General features: G+C 45.1%; 1 protein-coding gene across 4 annotated transcripts in view; it reads left to right on the forward strand.

The window, feature by feature from the left end:
* Nucleotides 1–15,375, forward strand: part of Tdrd9 (tudor domain containing 9) — an 82,587-nt gene that overhangs the window by 15,069 nt on the left and 52,143 nt on the right. For all 4 annotated transcript variants that reach the window (XM_005410819.1, XM_005410820.1, XM_013507899.1 and 1 more), the window contains exons 2-6: nt 3,900–4,006; nt 8,759–8,856; nt 10,397–10,618; nt 11,116–11,238; nt 13,284–13,364. In XM_005410819.1, coding sequence (XP_005410876.1) covers nt 3,900–4,006; nt 8,759–8,856; nt 10,397–10,618; nt 11,116–11,238; nt 13,284–13,364 — 631 coding nt within the window. The remainder of the gene's footprint in view (nt 1–3,899; nt 4,007–8,758; nt 8,857–10,396; nt 10,619–11,115; nt 11,239–13,283; nt 13,365–15,375) is intronic.

The following is a 15,375-nucleotide window of genomic DNA, read 5'->3' on the forward strand; positions in this document are numbered from 1 at the left end:
TTCCTTTCCTTTCCTTTCCCCTTCCCCTTTCCCCTTCCCCCTTCCCTTTCCCCTTCCCTTTCCCCTTCCCCCTTTCCTTTTCCTTTCCTTTTCAGTACTGGGAATTGAACTCAGGGCCTTGCACTTGCCAGGCAGGCGCTGTGACGCTGAGCTACATCCCCAGCCCAAAACAGTTTTTCTAGTACTTGGTGTATGCTCCTTGTACTGTTCCACATTTTACTTTTCTCCATCCTGAATTTGTTAGGTTGAAGCAGAGACCAACTATCATTCTCTGTAGTATTTCCCTTACTACCATATAGAAAGAGAACATAAGTATTTGTAAATCAAGATAAGGAGGTACATTTTATTAATATTTCCTGTTTACTAGGGAAAAACCAGATTAACATCAGATTTTATTTATGAAATATTTTAGTAAGTTCAATAAATAAATTATTTCTAATAAAGCACAACCTTATTAGAATATTTTGTGTGGGAGACAGAAAACTTAAACTATTAAACAGGCATTTTCATTTTGTGGTTGTATTCCAGGCTGTATCTTTGCAAAATGGTGTAAGTTTTTGATTCTTCATTTGTCACGCGACTTTGATGTGTATGTTGTGCACAGTGTTCTGTGAAGAACTCTGGTTCCTGTCTGAATCCTGTGGGATTGCAGCCAGCCGGGGTGTGTTCAGGGTCGCAGTTCCAGCCTCAAGCTGTTCCTAGAACCGTGCTTTGCAGTCTGCCTGCGTCTGCACTTGCGCCCCCTGGTGGCCATTCTGTCTACAGCTCCGTTCCGAGTCGGAGGGGAGCCCAGCCCTTCATAGTCTCAGAACTGTTTCCTGAGTGCTTCCCTTCCCACTGCACCTGCATCCCGGGCCCAGCAGTGAGAGGGCTGGGAAGGGTGGGAAGCGTTTCTCCACGGCGGGGACTGAGGCTCCTGCTGGAAAAGGGGCTGAGGCTCCTGCAGACCCCCTGTTTTTGCCGCTGCTACAGTACTACTTACGTAGAAGAGGAGCAGGAAAACTGGTGGTCATCTTGGTTTCAGGTTCTCAGCAGCCCTTGAGGAAGAGCTGCAGGATTCTCCTGGCTCTCTGCTGGCCGGCGACCTTGCTGGGGGGGAGTGCAGGCCAGGAGACCCCAGAGGAAATAAGTGGCAGGCCCCCCCGGCCACGTAGACGTGGCTGCCTGGGTCTCTTCCCCAGTCTGCTTGCTGCTGTTCACTCTCCAGAGCCTCAGATAGCTGCCCATGCGCTTTGTCCAGGGCACAGGGTACTTGCGTTGTCCTACCTGAATGGCGCCTCGGGATCCCTCTTAGTTTCCTTTTTTGTCACTCCCCATCTAATGTGTTAGAGTGTTCCTGTGGCTCATGGTGCTGCTTTTGCCCTCACTGCAGCTGCTGTGGCCTTGGTGGTGGTGGTCTGGGAGGTGGCCCTGATGCCTCCTGGCCTTTCCTCCTATGCTCTTATCTAACATGGTTTATATTTTACTTCATTCTTTCTCCCCAGCTGGACTGTAAGCACCACGAGGGAAGTCTGTGCTGATGACTGCTCCATCTCCAGTGCTAGGGGGAGCGTCAGACCACATGGAGTCAGACCACAGTTACTTGCTGAGTGAATCAGTGAGCAATTATCAGTCAACAAAGTGACCAAAAGTGCTGATGCAGCTGTTTGTTTCAGGCAAAAGTAGACTCTACTGCAATAACATTTCATGGAAGTTGTTAATCAGGGTCATCCAGGGAAACAGAACCTTGAGATTATTATTACTAGAATTGGCTCCCAAGATTATGGAGACCAGGAAGTGTCACAGTGAGGTGGATACAAGCCAAGGAGCCAGGACAGCCAGGGGTGTAGTTGAGCTGTAGTTTGAAGGCCTGAGAACTTGGGGCCGGGAGGTGCTGGGGTAGGTCCTAGAGCCTGAAGGCCAAGGAAACAGGTGCCCCGGTATCTGAGGGCAGAAGATGGGTGTCCCAGCTAAAGAACTGAAAGAGATAATTTCACCCTTGCTTTTACTCTGGATTGGTCCTTGTGTTATTCAGCGTTCCCATCACTGAGATACAGTAACTAACACACATAGCTTAAAGGAGGTGAGATTGAATTTAGCTCATGGTATGGGCGATTTAGTACATGGTCAGCTGGTGCCAAGGCGAACCATCGTGGTGGAAGGGTGTGGCAGAGCAACGTTTATGGTGAATGGGAAGCAGAGCAGGGGAACAGCTCCATAGAAGAGGATGCAGTGACCATAAGTACCCAAAGCCATGCCTTCGTGACCCACCCAGAGATGTGCTTTACCAATCCCCAGGTTGACACAGTTAAGTTTAATGACCACAGCCCTCAAGTGTATAGTGTCTTCTCACCCAAACTGGTGAGGGTCTATCTTTAGTCTATTGGTTCAAATGCTAATCTCTTCTGGAAACAGCCTCACAAGACAGAGCTAAGGCATCTGTTACCCCAGTCAAGTTGACATATGAAATTAGCCATCTTATTCTCAAATTTTAAGAATCAGTATCATTGAACCTGTTCTCTGACAGTGCACTTAAATTTGTTATTGATAAAACCATATAATTGACAGCATGTTGCATGTTATATCAATCTGTAATGAATATTATGAAAAGCTTCTCCTTTTCCCTGTAATTTTTTTTTTTTTTTTTTTTTTTTGGTGGTATTGGGGATTGATCCCAGAGCCTTCACACTGAGCTACATCACTAGGCCTTTTTTATTTTGAGATCAGGTATTAGTAAGTTATTAAGTTTTTAAGTTGCCCAGCCTGGACTCAAACTTGTGATCTTCCTGCCTCAGTCTCTTAGAGTGTGGGGATTATAGATATATGCTGTCATGCCCAGCTTCATCCTGGAATTCTTTATACCTTTACCCAGTTTTATTTTTCTCTACATCACTAATTAGTACCTTACATACAAGTTATGTGTCATTCTTAGAATGGCAGTTTCTTCAGGGTAAGGGATTAATTGTATTCACTGTGCTTTTCCTTGTTATCTAAAGCAGTGCCTTCAGGGGCTGGGGATTTAGCTCAGTGGCATAGCGCCTGCCTGGCAAGTGCAAGGTTATGAGTTCGATTCTTGGTACTGGGAAAAAAAAAAAAAAGCAATGCCTTTGGTGTGGCTGGTACGCAGTCATACTTACCGAGTGAGCAGATGCTTCTACCACTGTTTGTGCACATGCCTCACTGTGGCCAGACTAAGTATGGTTTGAGGAGAAACTTCAATATTAAGTAGTATATGGTTTAGGTTTTAGTGGACACTGCAGGTGGCCCTTTGGGGTGAATGGATATATGTCCGTTACCACCCTCTTGCAGTAAATATTCTGAGAATATGTGATCTTTTTGCCAATTTAGTGGACCAAAAATGGGTTCTTACTGTTCTAATTTGCATTTATCTGGTAACTGAATTTCAGCATCTTCTCATTTGCTTATGACTACTTGGATTTCTCCCCATGGCTAAACATAAAATATTGATGCAGGCGCTCCTTTGATAGACAGGAGCTTGGTGGCCTTTTGGAAATGGTATGCGAATTGTATAGTCAGTTTTCTGTCACGGGTTCAAAATACCTGACATGGGCAAGGTGAAGGATGAGATACTTATTTTGGCTTGTGGTGTCAGAGATTGCTGGTCGTGGTGGGCTGGTTCCAAGTCAGAAACAACATGGTGGAAGGGCCTGGTGGAGGAAAGCTGCTCACCCGCGTGGGACCCAGAAAGCGGAGAGCTGGGGAAAAGCCCAAGAGGGAGGGCTCAGGGACAAGGCATAGTTCCCAAGGTCACTGTCCCCGGTAGGCCCCACCTCCTCAGGCTGTGCAGCTCTCGGTAGTTAGTGTTCTCACGGGGTCCAGTCGCCTCTCCAAAGTCTCTTCATGCGGTCGTACTGGCAGCCAGGACACTGTGGCACACTAACTTCCATTATTCCTTTTAGGTCACTCAGCCAGAAGAGTGCAGAAGTAGAATATGTTAACAAGTACAGACAGCTCGAAGCACAAGAATTTGACCTGTATGGCAGTGACCAGCCAAGAGGTGGGCAAGGTAAGCACTTCTCTTTAAATACCTTATAGCTGGTCATGATGGCACTGGCCGGTCATCCCAGCATTAGGGAGGCTGAGCCAGGAAGATTGCTGTGAGTTTGAGGCCAGCATGGGCTACGTACGGAGTGCAAGACCACCCTGAATTACAGAGTGAGACCTTGTCTCAAAAAAGCAAACAAAAAAACCCTTAAATATGTGTGAGTGGTTCACGCATTAAAACATTATGTGCTTAAAATGTGTAAGAAATAAAGTAGTTTGGTCAAAGTAAGAAATCTGCAGTGCTTGTGAACTCAGGGTCTTATTTGGAGTAAGTGTGCGATAGGTTGTAAAGTGGTTTTTTTTTTTTTTGTCCTAAAGAGTCTGTTGCTTGGTGGACTAATAATGGTCCCTTGCCTTACTGTTCATTAAAACTACTTAACATTTTTATTTAAAAACTTATGGAGTTGAGTTTTTTATAGTAAACATTAAAATAAGATTAGGAAAAAAGCAGAAATGTATAAAGTAAAAAGTGAAAGATCATATACACCCCATAGCCCAGGGCAGTCCTGGAGAATGTGGAGTGCATTGCTTTAGTTATACACTAGACCCTGTTCACGTTAAAGAAGGTGCACTTGGGCTTTCTGCTTTGGGAGGAGTTACCATGCAGACCCTCCCCACCTCACTGAGCAGCTGTCTCCTGACCTTCTATCCTGTGTGACCTGTGCTGAGTGGGGACAGAAGCCGAAGTTAGGATAAAATTTTTCTTCCTTTTTATGTCACTGTGCTGCATGGTAGTAAATTTCTCAATTATCTTTCATCTGAAGCCAAAAGCAGCCTTTAGTCCTTTGCCTTCCACTCTGTGCCTTTAGACGTTGACTTGGCATCTTTTCATTGGCTGCTCATCCCTTCAGTGCTTTTAAGATGTTTTTGTATTTTGTCTGGCATCTTTAGTTGCCTCCTGAGGGAGATTTGTCTAAACAACAATAACGTACTGCATTATTATCAGAAGGGACAGTTAAAAATACGTGGGCCCTTTGATGCAGTTTCCACTTACGCTTAGAAAAGTACAGAGCTGTTTATTGCAGTATTGCTTGTCTATAAGAAGTCCTGCAGTGTCTTGAAGGACAGTGAACTGAGGAATGGTGGCTGTCTGTCTGCACGGTGAGGTGCTGTGCAGCTTTAACAGGTTCATGGAGCAGCCACGGTGTTGCTGTCTAGTACTTCTGTGTTGGGGAGCCACACTGGTTAGTGACAGGACTCCACGGGCACAGCCCAGTGCACGCTGGGTGCTGTTTGTGAAGCCTGCATCTGGGCTTGCACCATTTGGAAGTAGCTAGGTTACAGTCTTTTTCCTTTTTATAGTAATTTTTAAAATCTTTATTAGTGCATGTTTGGAGTTCAGTGATTATGTTTACTGTGGGGAGTGGGTACATGCGCAAGACACATTTTAGTTCTTTTTTCCTCCCATTCCTTCCCACTCTCCTCCCTGAATCTCTTGGAAAAGATCCATTTGGAAAAGATCCATCTCCCTGTTTCCTATGATCTTTTATTTTAAGTTATTTGTACTTTGGGTTTCTCATATGAGAGAAAGCATGTGCTATTTAAGCCGTGTGTCTGGTGTGTTTCACTCAGCATTATGGTCTCAAGGGGCACCCATTTTCTCACAGAGGTCTCAGACTTACCCTTCTTTACCGTACAGTAGCAGTCCATTGGGTCTAATCACCGCATTTTCTCTATCCATTTATCTGTGATGGACATACAGGCCATCTGCAAGACCCAGCTGTTGTGAGCTGTGCTGCTGTAAGCATGGATGGGAATACAGCTCTGTAATGTGTCTTAAACTCTTGGGGGAAGGCAGACAAGCCATTTTTGAAAGATCATTGTTGAGTAGCATAGATAGGTGAAGTCTTTCCTAATAGTAAGACCCTGGTTCCAGATTGTGGCTCCTCGGGGTTCTTCTGCTTTCATTTTTCCTGGCGTGGAGTCGTTGGTGGTGGTAAAGTAGCACAGTGCTACCTCCTTTTAAATCTGGGAATATTTTTAGTGGTTGTTTTCATCCCCCTCTGAGCTTTTCTTCTGAGCCTTTAAAGACAGCCTCTATGGAGTGTCTGAGGAGGGAAGTAGTCCCCCTTCTTGAGGCAGGCTTCTTTCTGCATGCAGAACATCATCCCATTGGTGGAGAAAGTGATGTATAATTATGTATTTCAAGACTTAATGTTATAGTTAAGTCAGAAGTGCGGTAATTAGACTTTTTTCTGTCATGTACACTGTCTAGATTTTAAGATAAGAAATACAGTCATGGTCTTCATATGCTCTGACAGATATACTGCTCATCAGTTGAAATCCATTATGCATTGTTTGGAATCTCACTGTGTAACTTTTCTGTTAGATTTTTTTTTTTTGGTCCTTTTTGAGACAGGGTTTTGCTGTGCATTTCAGGCTGGCCTTGAATTCACTTTGATGCCCAGCCTGGTCTTGAACTCGTGGTAATCTTTCTGTCTCAGTCTCCAGAGTGCTGGGTTTACAGGCGTGCGCCACCATTCCTGGCCTTGGTTAGTTTTTTTTTTTTTTTTTTTTTAAGTACTGGGAACTGAACTCATGACCTGGTGCTTGCCAGGCAGGTGCTGCACCACTGAGCCATATCCCCAGTCCTTGGTTAGGCATTAAGTTTGGTTGATGATGATGTGTTTAGTAAAGAGAACTAGCAATTTTTATAATTTGTTTTTTTCTGGTTCATGTAGAATATATGAATGCTAATAATCTAGAATGGAGACATAATGGGAAAATGAGAACAGCAAACTTTGAGGTTGTGATATTTCTTGTGCCTTTTTGACCTCCCTTTGTCTTGTGTGGTTTGTTGACTTGCCTTAGATCATCCTGGTACTTTCCTTTGTTTGCTGCTAGTGCGAAGCCAGCAGAGCCACACATGTGAGCATCTCTGCTCTCTGATCCCAGCCAGCCTGCGGCTACACGCAGAGGCAGGGCTGCTCTGCAGCCAGTGACCTGGAAGTGTCAGGTGGCGTTTCGAGGCACATGGAGAAGGGCTACAGACTAGACAGCGCCTCGAGGGCTGTGGGCATTTTTCCTTGTACAGTTTCTGTCTTTAAGTAGAAACCTTCAAAATACATGTAATCAAGTTATGTAAGTCACATCACTAATGTTAGAGTAATAGGATTTGCTAGGAGCTCTATGAACCAGGACTGAAAGTCTCTGAGCAGGAGTTAGCTACTTCCTTTTTTGTCTAAGACAATAGTCGTAGCTGCTGGATGTGGTGGCAGCTGGCCTGTAATCGTAGCACTCTGGGAGTTTAAGCCCAGCTTGGGCAATTTAGTGAAAATCAGTTTCAACTACCAAGTAAATAAAAAAGGCTGGGGATGTAGCCCAGTGCAAAGGCTGTGTGTTCGATCCCCAGTACTGGAAATAAAAAAGAGCAGACATCACCCTTTCCCTTTGGATAGCTCTTCCCATGGTCTTGCTCCCCCTTGTCCCCAATGGCTTGCTTCTCTCTTTGTCCCTGCCACGTGTGGCCTCTCTCACAGGGGTCTTTGGTTTCTCCTCCCTCTCCTGTTTTCAAGGCTAGGCATGCCTGCTGGGAAGGAGGGGGCATCACTGGTGCTCTTCAGAGCTGTCAGGAAGGTAGATGACAGTGGCCTGTGACGGTGCAGAGAACACCGTGTCTCAGTGAGCTCCATAGTGGCTGGGCTGGGAGGGAGCCCGTGCAGGGCCGGACCTGGGGACTTGTCCAGGCTGGTGGCATGGACTCTCAGCAGGAGCACTGCTTCTTGTGAAGGAGCAGGTTTTGCTTTGAGATCTGGCTGCTTTAGTTGTGAAACTGAGAACAAGGCTCAGGCACCTTGGTTCAGGTACAGGGAAAGAGGGGCTGGGGAGTGGCGCAGTGGCAGAGCACTTGCTTTGCACATGGGAGGCCCAGCCCGTGCATGTGCGTGTGCACACTTGTCTGTATGAGTATATGTTTTATTTATGATATACAGGAAAGTAACCACATATTAATTATATATTATTAGGCCATTTATGAAATAAAAGCTTGATGCTGTGTTTATAAGGCAGGACAGTGGGAGGGAGGAGCTGATAGGACTGAGACAAAGAAGGGTGGGGAGAGGGAAGGACAGAGGAGAGGGAAAGGGGCTTTGTGGGGAGAGGCAGGCAGAAGGGAGCAATTTAGCAGAGACAGGAAGGCTTAAGAGTTTACTTGGGAAGTGAGACGCATCTCCTAGGGAAGCCTCCTGTCTCATGAGCTTCAGAGCTTCATCGGTCTGAGGAGTGATAGTGAGGTCTCTGAGGCCATGGGGCGGCGCACAGACATCTGCAGGAGGACCCTGCTAAGGAGGGCTGGCCACTTCCGCACCTGGCCCTAGCAGGGTGCTTTTGCTCCCTTTTCACTATACCTGTAGTTTGTAAGTTGAATTAGATTTACTTGTTGCTCTTGCTAATTTATTTTATCAGCAAGGAACACAGCTCCTCTTCAGTAGTGAGCACCAGGTTTCACAGGTGGTCGCCTTAGGAGGGGCCGAGAGCCCCGGCGTTGACTGCTGTGAGGAAGATCTGAGTGGTCAGTTCGTGGTCTGGATCAGGAGCAGTGGCTACCTAAGGAAGTTTCTAAGAGACTGCTGGCAGAGTTAGCTTGTGGAAGTGTATCCTTTGCATATGTCTGCGTGGCCTGTACATACCATACAGACAGATTAGATGTAACATTAGGTTGCTTACTGTATCGTTTTTCAGAGAAGATATATTTCTTTGTTTTGTCTGAATCCAGGTCCAAGACCATCTTTGACTAAACTAAGCAGTCTGATATGTATCCCGGAGACAACTTACAAATACCCTGATTTGCCTATAAATCGATGTAAGGAAGAGGTAAAGTTGTTTTTGCAAATGTAATTTTGCTGGTTGAATAAATGCCTGGGGTCCAGCATTGTTTTTTACAATGTGAAAATTGCTAGGTGAGTACCCCTGTGGTGTGTCAGTCCCTGAGACCAATAGAGGTGGTTAGCCTGGGGCTATGAGGAGATGGTTTTTATTTTTTATTTTTATTTTTTGAGACAGAGTCTGTCTTTGTAGTCCAAGCTGGCCTTGAAGTGGCTATTTAGCCTAAGCTAGCATTGGCTTTGCAGTCCTCTTGTCTTAGCTTCTTGACTGCTGGGACTGCAGGTGTGTACCAGCATGGTTTTATGTAATGACCGTGCTGCTGATTTTTCTTTTGACCTGTGCTTAATGTGTTTAGCCTTCACCTGAGTATATTGCCTGGCATTGAGCTCTTGACCTGGCTTTTCCTGTCTGCATGTGTGCCCCACCCCAGGAGAGCTTCCTGTCAGGAAGCTTCCTGCCAGGTCTTATTAGAAAGAAACAGCACACCCCAGCATCTCCTTTGGTTTCTTTCCCTCCCTCCCTTTATGCAGGGCCTGGAGCGTGGTTGGCAAATGTTCTTGCTGAGCTCTGTACCCAGCCTTTGGTTAGGTTTTCCCTATGATGATGCCCGTTTTTTCTACTTGTTAACGATCTGACCAGTCATTAACACATCACTTTGTTAGCAATGCCAGCTCAGGTCTAGCAGTAGGATCGTTGGGTTTTAATTAAATGCATGTTGTTGTTGTTTATTTTTATTGTTGTTGTTGTTGTCATTTTGGTACTAGGAATTGAACTCAAGACCTTGCACTTGCCAAGCAGGTGCTGTGCCACTGAGCTATATTCCCAGGTCTAATTACATGTTATTAAACGTGGTTAAAGAAGGTGTTTTCAAATTTTTACTGACTTATTCTAGTGGAAAAAGTAGTTACAGATAAAACAAATTTTTGAAATTTCATTTTGCTTAAGATAAATCATACAATGTTTATAAGATAGGTATACTGTATTAACTTTTAGAGGCCAATATTAAAATTAATTTGTATTCCTGATCATACTGATTTCTATAAGAATAAGAGAGTTTTAAATAAGTTTAGGGTACAAATGAGGAAGTTGTGTGTGAGGGGAATGGAATTAGAGTTTTAGAATATTTTGTATAACCTGTAAGTGGAGGAGTGGAAGTTAACTTTTTAAAAATTTATCTGGATAATTTCAAATGAAAAAAATTTTTTTGAGACAAGGTCTTGCTATGTAGTTCAGGCTGGCCTTGAAACCACTGTGTAGCCTAGGCTGGCCTTGAACTCCTGGCAGTCCTCCTGCTTCAGGCCTCTGAGTGCTGGGATTACAGGCGTACGCCGCAGTCACTACGCTGGGTTAGAATTGCTTTTAAAAGTAGCAGCTATTTTGTAGTCTGTTTGCTCTCTTGATGTTTACATGGTTATTTAGTAATTTACCTTGAAGAAAAATAAATCCTGAAAGTCTAAGATAGATGATACTTTGCATTGTTAGTTTTGTGCCTATTTTGAAAGATAATTATTATGTTTTAAAATTCCAGGTTATTTCTTTGATAGAAAGCAATTCTGTGGTGATTATACATGGAACCACAGGAAGCGGCAAGAGCACTCAACTCCCACAGTACATCTTGGATCACTATGCGCAGCGTTCTGCCTACTGCAACATCGTGGTTACCCAGCCTCGGAAAATAGGAGCCAGCAGCATCGCCAGGTGGATCAGTAGAGAGCGCTCGTGGGCCCTGGGTGGCCTGGTGGGCTACCAGGTGAGACAGAGAGCGGAGGCAGACTGCTTTCTTTGTTAGTCACTTATTCTGGGTAAGTTGACAGTAGGACAGGACGATTTCCCACTGGAAATTAAAATGAAACCATTATAGAATAGACAGTGACACAATTTACGTAAGTAATGAAACCAAATTTATTGAACATAATTTCTTCATGGTTGATAGAAGTGTGATCTCTCAGGCTCATGGCTTTTAGAATTCCATGTCTTTAATGATACGTTTGTAGTTGAGAAGGCGTCTTCATACGGAGGTATGACGTGAAAGTGCCATAAGCAGAAGCATGGCTACATAACCCCCTCTCCCCATGAAAATGTCACCTTGAGAACCTGACTTTTAATTTGGGCTCTGTATATCTTCTGAAATGCAGTAATTTATATTCTTACTTCGGTTATGAAATGGACATAGCCTCTTGGATAGTTGAGTAGGAGCCATTTAAACCTGAACTCTTGTTCCCTTCTCTCTTCCTTCCCTGGTTTTAGGTAGGGCTGGAGAAGGTAGCAACAGAAGACACCAGGTTAATTTACATGACCACTGGAGTCCTGCTTCAGAAGATCGTCAGCGCCAAGAGTCTGGTGGAATTCACACACGTCTTCATTGATGAGGTGCGTGCTCGGCCCTCCTGTGGCGGGTCCTTTACCAGGATGACAGCTTCCTCAGTGTGTCCCTTTGGTCAGGTTGGTCAGGACTTTGGGTCTGCTTCTGCCTTTTCTACGTAGAGATGTAAATTTTGTCTTCATTCTTTGTTCTTTATCCCAAAATATGGGTGGGATGTTGAAGAATGATTAGGAAAAGACTCCTTGTTTAGAGCTAGTATAGGAAGGCTTTGGCCTTGGTCAGATCTGGCACCCACCTCTGTGAGTGAGGTTTTCCTGGAGCAGTGTCCTCCTTCCTCCCTCCCTAGTGCAGGTGCTCTCTGTGGTTGCATAGAGCCCTTGAGGCCCCAAAGCTAGAGCTAGGTGTTGTTCCATCTCTTTTTTCCCCCCTCTCTTTTTGAGACAGAGTTTTGTTAGGAAGTTCATGCTGGCCTTGAGCTCACTTTGTAGCCCAGGCTGGCCTTAAACTCGCAGCAATCCTCCTGCCTCAGCCTCCCAAATGCTGGGATTACAGGGGTGCACCACCATGCCTGACTGTTCCATCTTCTACAGGGAGTTTCCAACCCTTGGCAGACCACGCTACGTAGACAGACAGTTGCAAGGACTAACACTGTGTAGATGTTTTCCGGAACAGATCAGATGTTATAGGAACTTTCTATATATAGTAAGTCAAAGACAACAAAACTTAATAAAAAAGAGGGTGCTGGAGATGTAGCCTGGTCATAGAGCACTTACTTGGCATGGCAACATCCTGGGTTCCACCCTCAGCACTGGGGCTGGGGAAGAAATACTGATTTACTTACCTTTCTAAGAAAAACTCTCCTAAAGTACTGTGACCCTTACCTCTGTACTTGTCTTAGGTTTATTTCTCTCCTTCCCCTACATTTGCTAGAGGTTTCTCCAAGCAGGCCCTGTGCTGATGCTGTTGAAATTCTGACTCTTCACTTCAGACCTGTTACAGTTTGTGTCTCGGTGTCCCCCCAAAGCCTCATGCGGTCATGGGGCAGGCTTTTAGAGTTTGACTGAGTATGGGTGTGAGAGCTACACCCACCCTGGGGTGGACAGTTTGCATATGTAAGGAAGAGGAGGAGGCTGCTTGCCGCCATTCCTCCCTTTTTAAGTGCTTGTTGCTTTTGCTGTGTTCCGCCGCCATGAGCTGTAGCCCTCTGCCATGTGCCACTCTGCCTTGTAACCTGCCAAGTATGGATTAAAACCTCCACAAACTGTAAGCGAAATAAACCTTTCCTTCCTTAATTTTGGGCGTCAGGTATTTTGTCCCAGCAACGAGAGAAAAGTAACCAAGACAAGACCCTAACCTTGTTCAGGTTTACCTGCTTTTGACTAGCCCAGCTTTTCCAGGGGCCACCCTGGCCCATCTGTGTGAGCTGTAGCTCTGCCTGTCATGGAACATGATACAGGATTCCCCAGCCAGTATTAGATTGCTACTTCTTTACCTTTGCCTTGGTTACTTTTCTTGTTACTGAGACAAAATACCCAACACCCAAAATTAAAGTAGAAAAGGTTTATTTCAGTTCACAGCTGTACTGAGTGAAGAGGAACTGTTTTGGGCCAATATGTAAGTAGTTAATATATATAAGCATAAATTTCCCTTACTTGCTAATACTTCTTTATTGCAGCGCAGGTGTGTCCAGCCCTTCGGTTGCAGAGGGGTAGGTGAAGGGTCCAGGGGTTTGGCCTATTGGTCTTCTGTGCTTGGGAGGTCTAGGGATATGTAGGTTGCCACAGTGACCTGGAGACTCTGCTAACATTAAGTGGAAAGGGCAGGGATGTTCAACATGGCCCTGTCCAAATGCCAAGGCCGTAAAGAGACATGGAAGTGACAAGGGGCCACACATACCCTCTGGTTTGTGGGCAGATGCCCTTCACTTCCTTTTACCCAGGAGTGTGGCCCCTTCTCTGCAGGGCTGCATTGAACGGGAACTGGTTTGGCCTCCTGTCCCCCAGCGGTGTGTTAAACCCCCTTTCCCTCCACTCCTTCCAGTGCTGTCTGTGTTGCTTGGTGCCATGTGGAGTGTCCCCCTTTTATTTTGTAGGTACATGAGCGAACTGAAGAAATGGATTTCTTGCTGTTAGTAGTCCGCAAACTTTTAAGGACAAATTCACGTTTTGTGAAGGTAAATTTGATTTTCTGGGTAAAAGAAATACCTGAGATTTATTGTCTAGTTTTGTTTCTTCTTGTTTTAACAGAAACACCTGGGCCCAGTCTCTTAAAATTGGCCATTGTGTGTAGTACTCCAGGTCTGGCTGTGTAGCAGGCAGGAAGTCATTCTTTTATGGATGCAACATGAACTCCTTTTTGGTTACTATATTGCGTTCAGTTCTGACCTTTTGTCCAGGCTGTAGAAAATGATGTGGTAGTAATTGACTGTTGTGAAATGCTGGGTCTTGGAGCCCTGCTTTTGCTTGAGTCAATACCACAGTATAAAGGGGTGCAGATGACTCTGGAGTCACCGTTTTGGAGACAGCTGAAGTGTTGAGAGGATGAAGTTTAGGACAGTGTATGCATGCTGTCTTAGAGGTAAGGTCAGGAGTTCACTGAAAGTCATAGAGAGATGGGTTAAACATTCTTTTTTATTTGAACAAAAAGGAGGAAAATGGGAGCTAGGCCAAACCAGTGAAGGGTTTAGAAGAATTACACTATCTGAAAAGCCTGAACATAATCACCCTCCGTCCAGCTATGCTAAGCAGAGTTTTTTGGGAACCAGTTTTGGTAGCAGTACTTGGGAATGTGCATATTACATTAACATGGAATTGTTAACGATTCGCCATTATTGGAAGACAGTTGCTTTCTAAATCATGAAGTGTTTGGTCTCCGAGGGTCTACTCTGTTCATTTGTTGAGAGAGAAATAGTTCCTCTTCTACCCCAGAGGTGAGCATGGTCTTACCTGGTGCCCAGTGAATGCGGCCTGAACTTGGCTGTAGGTTGTTTTGCTGTTCTGGGTGACTGTAGCCTGTGTGAGAGAATGAGCTCCTCATTCCTGTTTAGGAATCTTGACTTCAGGATGCTACTGAAGAGGGTTCAGCAAGTGGATTTCTTTCTTGGTTGTCATTTTAAGATTTCTTTTTTACGCAAATTGAAATAATGACTTGATTGTATACTTTTTAGTTTTCAGTGATAGAGTTGAGTGTTGATGGATTTAAAAAAGAAGTCTGCCACACTGTGAAAACCAGTGAGCAGTAACAAGAAGTTTGTCAGTTCTGATGTGTTTGTGGTTTATTAAAATATATATGAAGCAGCATGTGTTCAAAATACAGAGCATTACATGGTGCATGTATTTGGGCCAAGTAATTAGAAGTCAGGTTCTGGATGGCTTTGCAGAGTTCAGAGTGCTGCTGCTAGAGGACTTAGATGCAAAAGCAGAGACATCTGGGCTTCAATGTCTTTCCCTGCTTCTGCCTCCTCAGACCTGCCTGGGCTCCCCTGCCCAGGACCCACTCCGTCCTCACCTGCCTTCCTCTGGCCTAGGTACCCCCAAATGAAGGTGTCTTGGGCAGCTGCCCACCACAGGCTTTATCTGTCTGCAAGACAGGCCGGGCTTCGTGGGGAGGCCTAGGAGTTCAGAGTCCAATCTGGCATTTGCCTGTGTGTGTACTGTGTGTGCTGTGCTCAGAAAAAGCCCTGTGATGGTTGGCCTGCTGTCGCCCAGGTGGTGGCTAGGGTTTATGTCCTGTGATTCCCCAAGGGCCACTCTGGTACCCAGTGGCTTCTCAGAGCATTCCTTCCAACCTCAGACACTGCTTCTCTAAGTTCTGATCAGGATGCTTTAAGCATTTGTGTCAGATGTCAAAGGGGAAGACGCACTGACACTACCTAAATAGTCTGTCCTTTTCAGCTAATTGTGGAGGAGGTAGGGAGTCGGTCGCCAGCCGGAGAGCTGTGTAACAGCACTAGCCTGTGAGACTGGGGAGCCCATAGGTCCTCAGTATGCTGCCGCCTTCCCTGAGCACGTTTCATGTCCTGTGGAGACTGCTCCTGGCACCTGTGGCTGAATTGCTTAGGGACATCATCTCATATTTGCTTTATTTTTGTCTTCTGGGTGTGATTTTATTTTTAAAACTGGTGCATGTTAGTAATACTGAATAATGAGATTGATTTAAGTACATTGGTACATGCATGTAACATA

The sequence above is a fragment of the Chinchilla lanigera genome, unplaced genomic scaffold, assembly GCF_000276665.1.
Source record: "Chinchilla lanigera isolate Chin_1 unplaced genomic scaffold, ChiLan1.0 scaffold00137, whole genome shotgun sequence".
Classification (NCBI taxonomy): Eukaryota; Metazoa; Chordata; class Mammalia; order Rodentia; family Chinchillidae; genus Chinchilla; species Chinchilla lanigera.